The sequence below is a fragment of the Pteropus vampyrus genome, unplaced genomic scaffold, assembly GCF_000151845.1.
Source record: "Pteropus vampyrus isolate Shadow unplaced genomic scaffold, Pvam_2.0 Scaffold139, whole genome shotgun sequence".
NCBI lineage: Eukaryota > Metazoa > Chordata > Mammalia > Chiroptera > Pteropodidae > Pteropus > Pteropus vampyrus.
This window is the reverse complement of record NW_011888920.1, coordinates 4,567,304-4,581,332: the sequence shown is the minus strand read 5'-3', so window position 1 is coordinate 4,581,332 and position 14,029 is coordinate 4,567,304. Positions and strand designations below refer to the sequence as shown.

The 14,029-nt window shown below is 34.1% G+C and overlaps 1 protein-coding gene across 1 annotated transcript in view; it reads left to right on the top strand.

The window, feature by feature from the left end:
* The window catches only part of CUNH11orf65 (chromosome unknown C11orf65 homolog), a 55,637-nt gene that overhangs the window by 3,167 nt on the left and 38,441 nt on the right, over positions 1-14,029 (top strand). Inside the window, exons 2-3 of the mRNA XM_011368156.2 lie at positions 6,113-6,201; positions 11,827-11,919. Coding sequence (XP_011366458.1) covers positions 6,121-6,201; positions 11,827-11,919 — 174 coding nt within the window. The 5' untranslated portion in view covers positions 6,113-6,120. The remainder of the gene's footprint in view (positions 1-6,112; positions 6,202-11,826; positions 11,920-14,029) is intronic.

Here is a 14,029-nt window from a genome sequence, read left to right as displayed (position 1 = left end):
ACTGGAAGATATTTCATCGATATTTTGTGTTATTCATAATGTAATGGTGACATACAAGTTAGTGTGCATTAACATTTTCACCGCTTTCTTAAATCTAGACAATCAACAGAACAATAAATCAAGACCTGATTTGTGGTGTTTGTCAATTTCTGTGATGTAAATACTCCCACCCTGGCCACTTACAATCTATGATCATGGACTCAGGAATTGGGAAGAGATGTATGGTAGTGCACCATTATACAGTGTTTCCACCATGCAGGCACCATTAGATAATATGCAGAAATCAGTACTTGGTGGTTTTGCTCCCCAAGGGACATTTGGAAATGTCGAGACAATTTTGTTTGTCACAACTGTGCTACCTGCATCTGATGGGTAGAGGACACGGTTTCTGCTAACCTTCTACCATGCACAGGACAACCCCTACAATAAAGAATTCAGCTCAAAATATCAGTATTGCCACTATTGAGAAACCTTGCAATAAACAAAAATAACCTGAAAATAAATAGTAGTAAAATATAATGATTGGGAGGAAAAACTTTTCATCTTCTCTCAGGTACTGCGATTGGAGACTGCAAGTTAAAATCACAAAAGACAAATTAACAGGACAAAAAGGACATAAATTTCATCTGATGTTAATCTTTTAATTTTTCATGCACAGAGAAAAGGAAGTGAAAACCTAAAGAGACTGTTAGTATTATATACCTTTTTATCAAAGGTTTGTGAAGTGACAAGATAGAGAAAGATTTGGGGGTAAACTAATGGAAGACAAAGGTCATTTAAGTGAGGTTTGTTTGTGCAGACCCATTTTAGTGCCAATGGTAATGGTTATTTTCTTCCTCCTGGTATGGCAAAGGAGAAGAGGAACACCTTCACAAAGGGAAGTTATGTCCTACTTTTAGGCAGCTAGAAGGAGAGTAGAGAGCTTTTCCTGCATTTGCTGTTTCTCGGTTGCCTTCAACTCAGTGCTTATGCCAAAATGGCATATTTTGGGGTGGTGTATCCTGATCCTCTTCAATAGTAAAATAATTACTAATCGATGAGTTTTTAGTCTTTATTACTTTTATTTTATTTAATTGTAAGTTTAAATAATTTAATTTTTCCTAATGGCTGTGTTTAAAAACCAGCTCACAAAATTTTTGAAAATTTAAAATTTAAAATTCTACCCTTCTGCCTCTTCTCTAAGCGCCAATGACACTTTTGTTTTTCAACCACTTGAACACACCAAGCTCCTTATCTCGGGGCATTTTTATTTTCTGTTTTCTGTGTCTGGAATTCTCTTCTACCAGTTTCCTGTCATCTCTTTGCATCATGAAAAGTAATGTCATCCCATTAGAGAGAACTTCCCTGACCACTCGGGCTGAAATACCGTGTCATTCTTTATCCCACTACTCTGTTTTACCTTCTTCATTTCACATGTATTGGTTTTTACCTTCATTTTTTCAATAATATATTATTCTACTTATTCTTGATTTCCTTTAGATTTAGTATTTTTGGTAACTTCTTACAATACAAAATGAGAATTTAGCCCTCTTGCACCAAACCACCACAACATACATATATACATACACACACTCATCTTCTACCCTCATCTTCCTAATTAAAAAAAAAAAAAAAAATCCTGCCATGACACTAAGTAGGTTCCGGAAATTTAATTGTATACAGGATAAGGTTGATCTATTCCAAAACAACTAAATATCCAGAGTAAGCCAGTTTTGGAGACAGGAGTTATATCCAAATTCATATCACCATGGGTGGTATCACAGAGTGTTATAATTATAGGGTATTACTGTCGTTGTATCATACATTTTGGTATTGTATAATTATTAATGGCTGAGCCATAGCAGTAGCTTAGCTTTTTTGTTTCGTCCCTTTCAGAGTGATACTTGAAAAACACAAGTCAGATCATGTTATTCCTTGATCTAACCCTCCAATTGCTTTCCGTTACACTTAAAATTCTAACTTTTTACAATGGAAGGCATTGTGTAATCTGTGATCCTACTGTCTCTCTGCTTTTATCTCCTACCACTCTTCTCTCTAGTTGTCTACAGTCACACTGACATTCCTGTTCCAGCTTCCTATTTCATTGTCTTCAAACTTGCCATTCTATCTGCCTAGAAAACTCTTAGGATATGTAAATGGATCACTCCATTTCATTCAGGTTTCTGCTTAAACAATAGTGAATTAATATAATATGTAGAATTTTTAGCCTCTTTTGTCACTTATTGTATTATTTCCCCCAATAAATATTTATTTAAAACACTATTTTTAATTGCTGCATGATATTAATATATGTTAAAATTTGCCTGTGTTCCCCAACACCCACCATACTAAGCCCAGTCCAAACAAGGATACAGAAGCAACAGTAAGAACAAGATCCTTAAGCAAGATTAAGATCCATACAAGTGGTGTCTGATATATGTCCGGGGGTATCAGGTATTGGTGTATAGATTCTGGTTCCTAGAACATTAAACAGATACTATTGACATAATAGGAAACCAGCTGAATGTAACTCCTGGGCCTAATCCCAAAACTACACTTTAGAACAATTTTCAGTGGTGAAGAACCTTTTAAAAATTTATTTTCAATGTGTTGCGGACATTTTGTAAAATAAAATAAAAATGAGTTACTAGAGAAAGGAAAAATAATAAAGATGTACCAACTATAAGTCCACTGATCACATGTTTGTGTGCCACAGCAATGTCAAATTGCTGAAAAAGTTTCTAAATACTCTCAGTTTCTTTATTTATCTTATTAGGAAACATGCAGTTCAGAGACAGGCATAAGTTTATAGAACACACTCAAAGCAGCACAAAATTTAGAGATCCACCTACAGGAGATCTACCCCAACTCCTTATGCCTTTTCCCTCCCCCACCATATGTCTGATAACTCGTTCTCTTGCTGATGACAAAACTAATTTTTAGAAGCTCTTCTTGTTATTCAAGTAGTACATGTTCATTATAGAAGTAAGCAAAAATAATCATTCCTCCTTAATTCTATCATCACTGTTAACATTCATATTTATACTCATACATACAAAGTTATACCCACATGCACATATTTGAATAGGGGAGAGAGAAGCTAACAGAAATAGCTTATTACAGATAACTATTTAACAAACTTCTCTTTAAAAATGGCACATTATGATTTGAAACATTTTCCATGTCAGTGTGTATACATTTACAGCACCAGTTAATATTTTCATGAGATTCTTTTGTATGAATGCATCGTGATTTATTTAACCAATTTCCTGTTCAGTCAGCCAGCAAATATATATTGATCATCTACTCTGCTAGAAATGAGGGATATGGCAATATCCAAGAAAAGAGTCTGTTCTAAGGAATCTTACATTATAGGGGGATGAGATTCTAGCAGATCTGTTCAACAAATACACATATAAGGATACTGATTTGTCAGCGTCTAATAACCTTTAGCCTTCATCACATGAGAAGCAGGAAACAGGTGTGTTCAGGAAGCCTGGGTGAAATTATTTAAGTCAAAGTGCCCAGTAAAACTGTTTCAGACATGTTCACACAATTAAAAGGAATTTTTAAAACCTACTTTAAAATTTTTACCTACAAAATTGAGAATGTATTTGGGAAAATATGCAATTTGTATGAATTAACACTAATGCTATCTTGTGCTACCTCACACATATATGTATGCTGCTTTAGACCTTAAATCACTAAGCATGATAATAAGAATAAAATAATCGAATTATTGGAAAGAATATTAAAAGACCCATAATAGTCCTAATGTCTCATCTATGTTTAGTTATTCATTTTTGTAAAATTTAGAAATTAAGCACCGTCATAGAATGTTTGTAGGTGTAAATTAACATTTTTGAGGACAGTTTGGCTGTGTAAAAATTTTAATGTGCATACTCTATTCTTTTTTATGAAGTTATTTATATATATGAACTATGTGTACATTGTAAAAACAAAATTACACTATATAAAAGAATATGTTGGAATAAAACCTTTTCATTTCCAAATCCAGTTTCCTTAGTTCTCCGAGGTCTCCCCAGAAACAATCATTGTTAGCAGGATCTTGTGTCCCCTTCTAGACAGTCAATGCAAAATATATACACCACAGCAATTCCACTTCTAAAAATGTATCTAACAAAAATTATTGCATATGTACACAAATAGATGTATCAAGATATTCGTTTTATAATTGTAACAGCAAAAAAAACCCAATCTGAATGTCCAATAATAGTTAAATACTTAGTATGGACATATCCATATTTAGGAATGGTGTACGACTATAAAAAGAATGAGGAAGATCTATACGCATTAACATGGTAATGTCTCCAACACATATTGTTAGCATATGTTGCAGAAAATATGTATAGTTACATCACATTCATGCAAACAATTCTGTACCATATGTGTGTATATATAATATATATAAGCATGTGTGTATGTGTATATATATAGTTATAATTTAAATATATAAGAAAAGATCTGGAAGAATCACACATCTATTTAAGAAATGTAGTAATCTTTCAAGAGAGGACTAGACTAGAAGAAATAGGTTTTTCACTCTACAAGTCTACATTTGAAATTTTTACTACCAGAATGTATTTATGTGTTATTTACATAGTAACTTTTAAAGTAAATAAATATAAGTAATTAATATGAATAATTTAAACAGTAATGAGGTATTAAATAGGGAATGATATTTACATATTTTCTAATTCTGTTTAAATATTATCCCAATTCTATGGTTATTTGTGAATAACCAGATAAGTGTATTCTGTATGTTGACCAGTGAAAAAGAACATGGACAGAAAAGCCTTAGAGTAATGAACTGAAGTAACTGCCATGTTTCAAATTTCAGCATAATTATTTTTTTATTTTTTTCTCACATTTTAAAATTAACTTTTTGATATGATTTTTAAAGTTAGGATAAGTTTCAGATGGCAAAGCTATCTTCTATATTAATCTCTTAATGATAGAAATAGTGACAGTGTCCTTAAAACTTATTAAAAGTGATTACCACACTATTCACAAGGAAAACTTTTTTTTTCCTGAAATATCCTGAAATACACAGATAAACTACACTTTGTTCCTTCTCCACCTTCTGGCTAGAAAGAGTATATCTCAAAATATGATCCTTCGATCAAAATTAACAAATCTTTTAAGCCCTAAATATCATTCCTTACTATTATTTGTGCTGATAGTTATTTGTAAGTTATGAGCATAATTGTGTTTAAAATGTTCATTACATCAATTTTTATCCAAAATAACACACATGGATAGTTCTTATTTTTGAAAATACTTTGTTTTATAATAATAGATATGATTTATTGAATGGTTACAATGAGCCAGAAACTGTACTAAATGCTTTACCTGTAGTATCTGATTTATTCCTCACAATTTTATAAGGTAGGTACTATGAATCCCCATATTTTACAAATGAGGAAACTGAAGTTAGAATAAGTTTAAAAACTTATACAAGATTACACAACAAAGTAGGAGATAGAATATGTTAAGATTTAAACACTGGTATTACTTTAAACTTAAAGATTTAACCTATATCCCCATGCCTTCTATATGATTAAAGCTACTTGAAGAAAAAGAAAAAAGTCATACTTTTTTTTTCTTCCTACTCTTAAAAATGTCAGTTTTTAAAACTCAGCAATATATAGTTAGGAAGAAAATATCTTTAGTTTTAAGCTTCCAAATAATTTGTGGATCAAAAGAGAAAAAAAACAAATTAAAGATAATATATAAAGAAATTTTTCTTTTATTTTTTCTAATAAATGGCACATCCTTTACAGTTTTTCTGTTTGGTCTCTGTCTCTCTAAATGTAATGCATGTATTAGTAGATGTGTGTTATACATTTGAATACTGCAGGGCTTTGGGATTTGTAAATCCTTTCAGCATTTCACAAGTAATAGTTCAGAATTTTAAAATTTTAAGCAAAATTTACTCAGTTTAGACTATGATAAAGAATCTCAGAACTACATTACTACTGTAAATTTAATGTGACATTATTTATATATTATTTCCTTTATACAACTCTATTTAATTGAGTTCTAGTGATAGTTTCATAATGGAGTATATAAAGTAATTTTAAGTATACCCCTTTTGCTTATTTTCTTTCAGGACTTTAAATGCCTTGGATACAGGAATTAGAATATACAAAGAGGGATAAAGCTGCCAGAGTCATTCAGAAGGCCTGGAAAAGTTTCCTTGTGAGTTTTTGTTGTTGTTTTGCACCTTTCTTGAGATATAATTTAGATATCATAAGGTTCACTTGTTTAAAGTGTACAATTCAGTAGTTTTTAGTATATTTACAGAATTGTATACCACCCTTTGTTTTAAAAGCAGACATTTTTTAAAGTTTCAAAAACTTAACGTTAATTAATAATCTCATTAGCCTCATAAGTATTTATTGAGTTCCTGATCTGGGCCAGGCACTTTGATAATAGCTACTAGCAATGAAAGTATCACTAACTGGCTCCTTTGGCTTTCACCTGTAAAAGTTTTATTTCTTGACTCGTTTGTGAACAGATGTTAGGAATACATTCACTCATTAAATATTAATTGAGTACCTAATCTTGAGGACTTAAAGTTTAATAATACACCATACCTGGATTAATGTAGTAGTTCCTTATCGTGCTCTAAATGGGTAGAGCTGGTTTTCTTATCTAATAAGAAATATTCCAAGTTGATTTACCTAGTTAGGTGAGAGCCAAGAGCTAAAATGACTTCACTCTTCTCTCTGACAGCAGCAGGACTCTTGTCTCCCTGATAATTTTGTATGAAGTTATATGGCTCTGATTCTAGCACACGAGAGTACCTTTGATTCAGTTAACCAAGTCTTGTAAAAATAGCTTTTATTATTTGCCTCTACTGCCTCTATCGACGCCTTAAAACCCATGCTGGGGTGTAACTATTGATTTCCAACACTAAAATAAAATAAAAAAAATTTAGTCTACTATTCCTTTGATGGTTTATATCAGCCTACTTGTCATCTAGGCTCGAGCAGTTCTGTCATTTGTAACTTCTTTTCTCTTACATCCAGACATCTAGATCCAATTAGCCACATGCCTTTAAATCCTATTATATTCCTGGCACTGTGCTAGGCATTTTACAATACATCCTTGTCCTTAAGGAGCTTCAGTAGAGAAGACATATATGAAAAAAACAAGTTGTGTGTGTGTATGTGTGTGAGATTTTACCAAGATGGTAGACTGAGCACATATTTTCAGTTTCTGTCCCTCCATAACCCCATTGAAATGAAAATACAGAAATTTAACCCGTAATAGAGAGAAGGGAGTTCATGAGCAAATAAGAAAATTTATCTCATTTATGGAAAAACAAAAATAGATGGTAGGATTATGCTAGAGAAACTGTTTAGAAGATTTGCCTAGATATACTTCAAAGGGGGCCCAGTGAGAGACCTGGTTTGTCATTGGAATCCTAGAAAAGATATCAGTTAGGAGTTATCAATTTAAAAGGGCTGGAAGAGAATGACTATAGACAAGGGGGCTGATTGAAGGTCTGCACATGGAACAGCGGTACCAGTTGTCTCCACTGTCACTTTAATGCCCAAAGCTACATTTACCATTAGTCAAAAATCTGCTGATAGATGGATATTTATCAGTGCGTGGCAGGAGCAGCAGGGAACCCTAAGGCTTATCTCTAAAAAATTTAAATGAACTATCTGGGAAAGCTAATTCTAGCATGGATTTGGCACTCCACATTAAAACCCTCTTAATTTTAGTATTTGAGAGACTCAAATACTGTTGCTGGCTATCTGACCAAAACCCCTCTAAGAAAGTCTGTTGATTAACTTATTCTATCCACATCATGAAGCTCCCAGGCAATCTTCCCACTCATAAATGTGAACAGTGGGGAAAAAAGCACAGGATACTGATACTAGCTCCCAAGAAAAACTGACACAGACCTTCATTCTTAACTACAGTCATGTACCATATAAGTTACCAACTGACTGCATATGTGACAGTGGTATACCATATAGCCTAGGTGTATAGTACGCTATATACCTAGGTTTGTGTAAGTGCACTCTGTGATGTTCGCACAATGATGAAATTGCCAAAGGACACATTTTTCAGAACAAATTCCTGTCATTAAGCGACACATGACCGTATTAATGGACAACCAAGGATCACCTGACATTTAAGGAAAACCAATGATGTATAACAAAAGAAAGAAAAAAGAAAGAAATAAAAGAAAAATAACAGAACCTGAAGGAAATAAAAATGGTAATTGATTCAGTTTAGATTGGCATGGTGAATGAATGGCTTTAGGAGGGTTGCATCTGAAGATAAAATGGTACCCTATGTAGTAGAAGCTATATCCGAGAAGTTGGACTTAAAAAGTGGCTAGAAACCCTGAAGAAGAGCTAACCATGAAAGTCATGGTTCAAGTATAATGCAAATTAAAATAGTTCTAAGATGTAAAGAGAATACATTTGATCTTGATTCTAGATATATTCTACTTCAAGTAGCCCAGAGGTGACTTCTAATAAGAATGCATAGTTTTAGCATATTACATGGCCCTATAGGTGAATAATTTGCATAGTGAGAATAATATAAATGCAGACGTTTGTCTATCATTTTAAATATTTTTATCAAAGTAATATGTGCTCTTCTTTAAAATAAGCAAAATAATATAGAAAAACGTATGCTAAAAAGCAAGCATTTTATGCCAGCCTACTCTTTTTCTACCTTCATACCCCTAAAGCAACCACTTTAAACTATTTTTTGTTTTGGATCTGATAGTAGTTATTTTCATGCTTTTAAATAATATGCTCAGGTAATTATTTTTATTTATCAACTTTAGAAGTGATCTGTTGACTTTCAGAAAAGGTGAAGAATTTATATTATCTTATACAACCTTGCTTATCTCCTCTCCCAGTAACATAAATCATTACTTTTTTATTTCCTCTATTTGTTACCTTATTGCTTTAAAGAATATTTAAACTTTTGTTTCTTGTTCCATTACACTAACATAGGATTACTTGAAACTCATACATGATGAGAGTATAAATATCCTTACCCTTTTCTTCATATACCCTCCCAATATTCTAACCCCCAAGTTCTATCACCTCTACTATTACATTGTCAATATTCACTTGGAGCAATTTTTCACATATCCTTAATATAAGTCTTTTATTAAATATATGTATTGCAAATACACGACACCACCAAAAGAAACTAATAAAGCTTCATTAACTGACCATAAAGAAATGGAGATCTATGAACTGTCTGACAGGAATTCAGAATAATCCTCCCAAAGAAGTTTATTGAAACTACAAGATCATATAGACTGAACTATCTCAGTGGAAACATTCTCCCATGGATGCTAAGACTTTTATATCCACAGAGCCCAAAGGTACAAGGATGTGAAGCAAAATTTTCACTAGTGGATCATTAGAGGTAATATCGAGAGGGAGCCACTTTCATTTCTATCCTTTGATTCTCAGAGCCATAAATGCTGGTGTGGGAGAAATATAGCATCACATCTTGGTTATTGATTCAAATCATATACTATAACATGGAGGACATCACCCTAATCTGAAAAGTGTTATCACTCTGATTGTAATTGCGTCTCTAAAATGCCATTCCACCATTCCTTCAGGCCAGTTGGTTTAAGATGATGGGGAAGAGGATATTATTAGTGAATTTCATGAGCATGAGCCCATTGACGTATTACATTTGCTGTGAAGCAAATTCTCTGATCAGAAGCAATGCTATGTGGAATACTATGATAGTGAATAAAGCATTTTGAAAGTATACAGTTGGTGGGATTTTTTAGAAGCATCGTGCACACAGAAGAGTAAAATATCAATTCCAGTGAGACTAAAGTGTTACTCCTTCAATAATAGAAGTGTTCCAATTAATCAATGTGCCACAGGGAAGCCAGATAATTCCACCAAGGAATGGTGTCATATTAGGAGCTTACTGTTAGCCAATGTTTTGGCAAAGTGAGCACTCAGCAGTGGCAGTAGCCAGATATGGTGAATAGAAATCCATGTTGTTGAGCCCATGAATAATCACCATTCCTGCTACCATGGCCACTTTGTTCATGAGCTCATTGGTCAAGGAAGAGCAGTGGCTAGGGGAAAAGGCTGACTGACTCCAAAGAACTGGTCGCCTTGCGTAAATAATTAAGATTCTTCTTTGCTGAGATTACCCTTTGGTGAGCTTTCACACTGGACACAAATATCTCCACACTTGGTGTGCATTTGCGGGTGGGGGTTGACTTCCTCTCTAGACATTCTTGTCACCAATTTTCTAACCATATTCTTTCCAAATCCTTGACCAGCCAGCCAAACCATCAGTCACTGCCCATCTGTAGATCTGTGCCCTCTCGCCATTTTTCCTTCCATGTGCAATACACAGTCATGTGTGCTGCTTGAGATTCTGTCCTCTGGAAGGATTTCTCTTCATCCCTGTCTTTCAGGACCATCCCTGAGTAAACTGTAGTATATAAAGAACTTCCTATAGGTTACACTTTGAACTTGATCTCTTGAGGCCTGCTAGATCGAGTTTGACTGATACAATGCAGAATAACTTGTATACCTTCCAAGACACGGCCTTCAGAAGCCTTGCAATTTCTATTTTCTCTCTCTCTTTGGTACTTTGAAACCTCCATGCTATGAAGAAACTCAGACTGAAAATACATTTGGAAAGAGAGGTCCAGCCATCGCAGATGTTCCAACAATTTAAGCTGAAAATCCAAATACGTATATGCAACCATATTAAATCACCCAGTTCCAGCTGATCTGGCAGCTGACCACAGCCACATACATGTTCATGCAAGACCAGCTGAAGTTCCCTGTCAACCCACAGAAAATAGTTGCTACTTTAAGTCACAAAGTTTTGAGGTAGTTTGATACCGTAATCTACATATTTAGAAAATACTATTCAGATTTTAAACCATCATAAATTTTTCTTGATACTCAATTTGGAATTTTACTTAGGGGAAATTATACCCTTCAGAAAGAGTATTATTTGTGTCAGTATGGGCCACGCCAAATGCAATGGGGCTTCAAATTGTTGCATGGGTGCTATGGATTACTTCAATTTAAATTGATTTGATTTGACTTAAAACCAAACTGTGGGGGAGGGAGGAGTTTACCAAGAGTTATTAAGAGTGTTCTGGGGGTATAGGGTATGAAGAGAGAGTTACTAAAAAAATAGTTTTCCAAGATAGAAGAATTGTTTGGAGCTGTTTCACTAAATGTATGATAACATGAAAAGCAGATAGGGTTTGTAAATTAGTGTAATTACTATAGGAATGAGGAAGATTCTGTACTGATTATGATAGATAATATTTACTGAAGGTTTTCTTATGCCAGAAGTTGTTTTAAGTGCTTTACAAATATTAACTCATTTATTCCTCACCATAGCTGTATGAAATCACTACTATCATTCTCATATTTTAGATAAGAAACTGAGCAGAGAGGTTAAGCAACTTTTCCAGAGTCATGTAGCCAGTAAGTACTCACAATTGAACACAGAAAAATATTATACCAGTGTTGTTAATGATTAGGCTGTATTTTTGTCTCTTTCCTATGTTACTCTGGAGTATATAGAAGTGACCCACCAAAGTTCTGTATATTTTATTTATATTTGCTAGTGATGCAATTTCAAGTTTAAGGGTAAAACTCTTTGTGAGAATAATACCAACATTGCCTGGCTTGTCAAAGCAAACCCTGAATGGATACTATTTCTAAGATGTAGTTTACACATATGAAATCTATTTTATGCCCTAATTAGGAAAAAGCTAATTAGAGGTAGGAAACCCAGTTTTAACCATATAATCTCATGTGTTTTAACCTTTAGAATGTCGCTATATTCCAACACTTTAAAAGTCTGATTAATATAAGAAGACAAGGGGAGCCACGTCAGATAGTGAGATATATTAACCCTAAAGAGGTAAGGACATTATTTAATGATACAGCATCTTTTTTCCCCCTTTTAACATTAAAAAATGTGCGGCTACTTTAGAAATTCAATATGCTTGTATTTGTTCCTTTTTAAAAACTTTTTTATTTGAAGTATTACACACATATAGGAATTTCATAAAACAAAAGCACATAACTCAGTGAATCACCAAAAGCAAACCACTGCCTTCAGGTGTTCTACAAATCACTGCCAAACTCCCTTCTTCTAAAAGGTAACCACTGTTTTGAATTCTAGCACTGTATTTTAGTTTTTTTCTGTTTTAAAACTATATATAAATAGACTCCTATAGTATAATTTTGTGTCTAGCTTTATTCAACATTATGTTTATGTAGCTAAACTTCATCCATTTTACTAAAAATAATAGCATTATTCTATCTTTTTTAATATACTGCATTTATTCATTTTACAGTTGATTGACATTTGGATATTTTCGAGTTTGAGGCTATTATAAAGAGTGCTTCTGAGAATATTTTTATTTATGTTTCCTGGTGCACATGTGCATGAATTTCTTTTGGTTTCTACTCCACCTAGAAATGGAATTGCTGGGTGACAGGATATGCCAAGCTGTTTTCCAAAGTTATTATACTAATTTATATTCACTATCAGCAGTCTTTTGGAATTCCTGGTGCTCTACATCCTCATCAGCACATAATATTGTCAGTTTTTTAATATGCATTTCCCTGATTACTAATTAAGTTAAGCGTCTTTCTGAGGAGTTTAGCTTCTGATTGAAATCCTATGTGATTTTTCAAGCCTGATCACAAGCAGTTTCAAAGGCCTTACCTGACAGAGGCCTCACAGGGAAAAGCTGCCCTCTACATACCAGACACAGCCAGTGCACTATAGCTTTCGAAGGGGGAGTTGCACTCAAGGAGTCAGGCTCCCATGGCCAAGACTGCTGTTGGGCATAGTATTTACTTTCTTAGACCAGCACCTTGACTCCTAGATCTTATTACCTGAGGCCTTGCACAGAGGTCTTCAGGACCTCTGCCGAGACCTTTTTATGGGGAGAAATTTGAAGACACTTTCCCAACTCTGACTCAGTCTATTCTGACCCTCCTCCCTCAATCTCATCCTCCCCCTGACCCCTTTCCCCACACACACCTCAGAGTCCAAAAGGCAGCCAGAGCCTTTTATCTGGGACACTCTCAACAGTGAGAGGATACCCACATCTGCACTGAGCCACCTGACCCTCGACCAGGGCACAGTTCCCTGAGCAAAAATGGAACAAGTGGAGTTGTTCCTTCCTTAGGTTTTAGATGCTTTAATTCTTGCTTTTACTATTGTGGTAAGTGAATAAAAGCTTTCGTTCCCTTTTTGTTTGTTTCTGTATTGATTACTCTGACTCATCTATCTTTCTCAAAGATCACCTGAGCTCCTGATACTTATTTTCACATCTGTTGTGTGTATGTCATCTCTCTATTCTTATTGGTTTTAAGCAGTTCTTTATATATTCTTTATACAAGCCCTTTGTCAATTATCTGTTACATGTATTTTTCACTCTATGATTTGACTTCTTGCTCTCTTTTTTAAATTAAGTTTATTGGGGTAACATTGGTTAATACAATTATATAATTTTCAGGTGTAATTATCATTTCATATCTGTATATTCTATGGTGTGTTTACCACCCAAACTCCAGTTTCCTTCAGCTGCCATATATTTGATCCCCTTAACACACTTCACCCTCTCCCTATCCCCCTATAATTGATCCCCTTTACGCCACCTACCACACCCCTCCTCCCCCACTAGTAACCACCACTCTATAGTCCATGTCCACGAGTCTGTTTGTTTGTCCTGCTCATTGGTTGCTTTTAGGTTTATATTCCACATATAAGTGATTTTCAACTTTTTCTGTCTGGCTTATTTCGCTTAGCATGATTATCTCTAGGTCCATCCATGTTGTCACAAATGTTGCTTGCAAATATATTTTCCCATTTGGATGATTGTCTCTATACCTTGTTGATGGTTCCTTTTGCTGAGCAGAAGCTTTTTAGTTTGATGTAGTCTCATTCATTTATTTTTCCTTTTACTTCCATTGCTTTTATGGTCAAGTTCGTAAAATCCTCTTTAGTTAAGGTC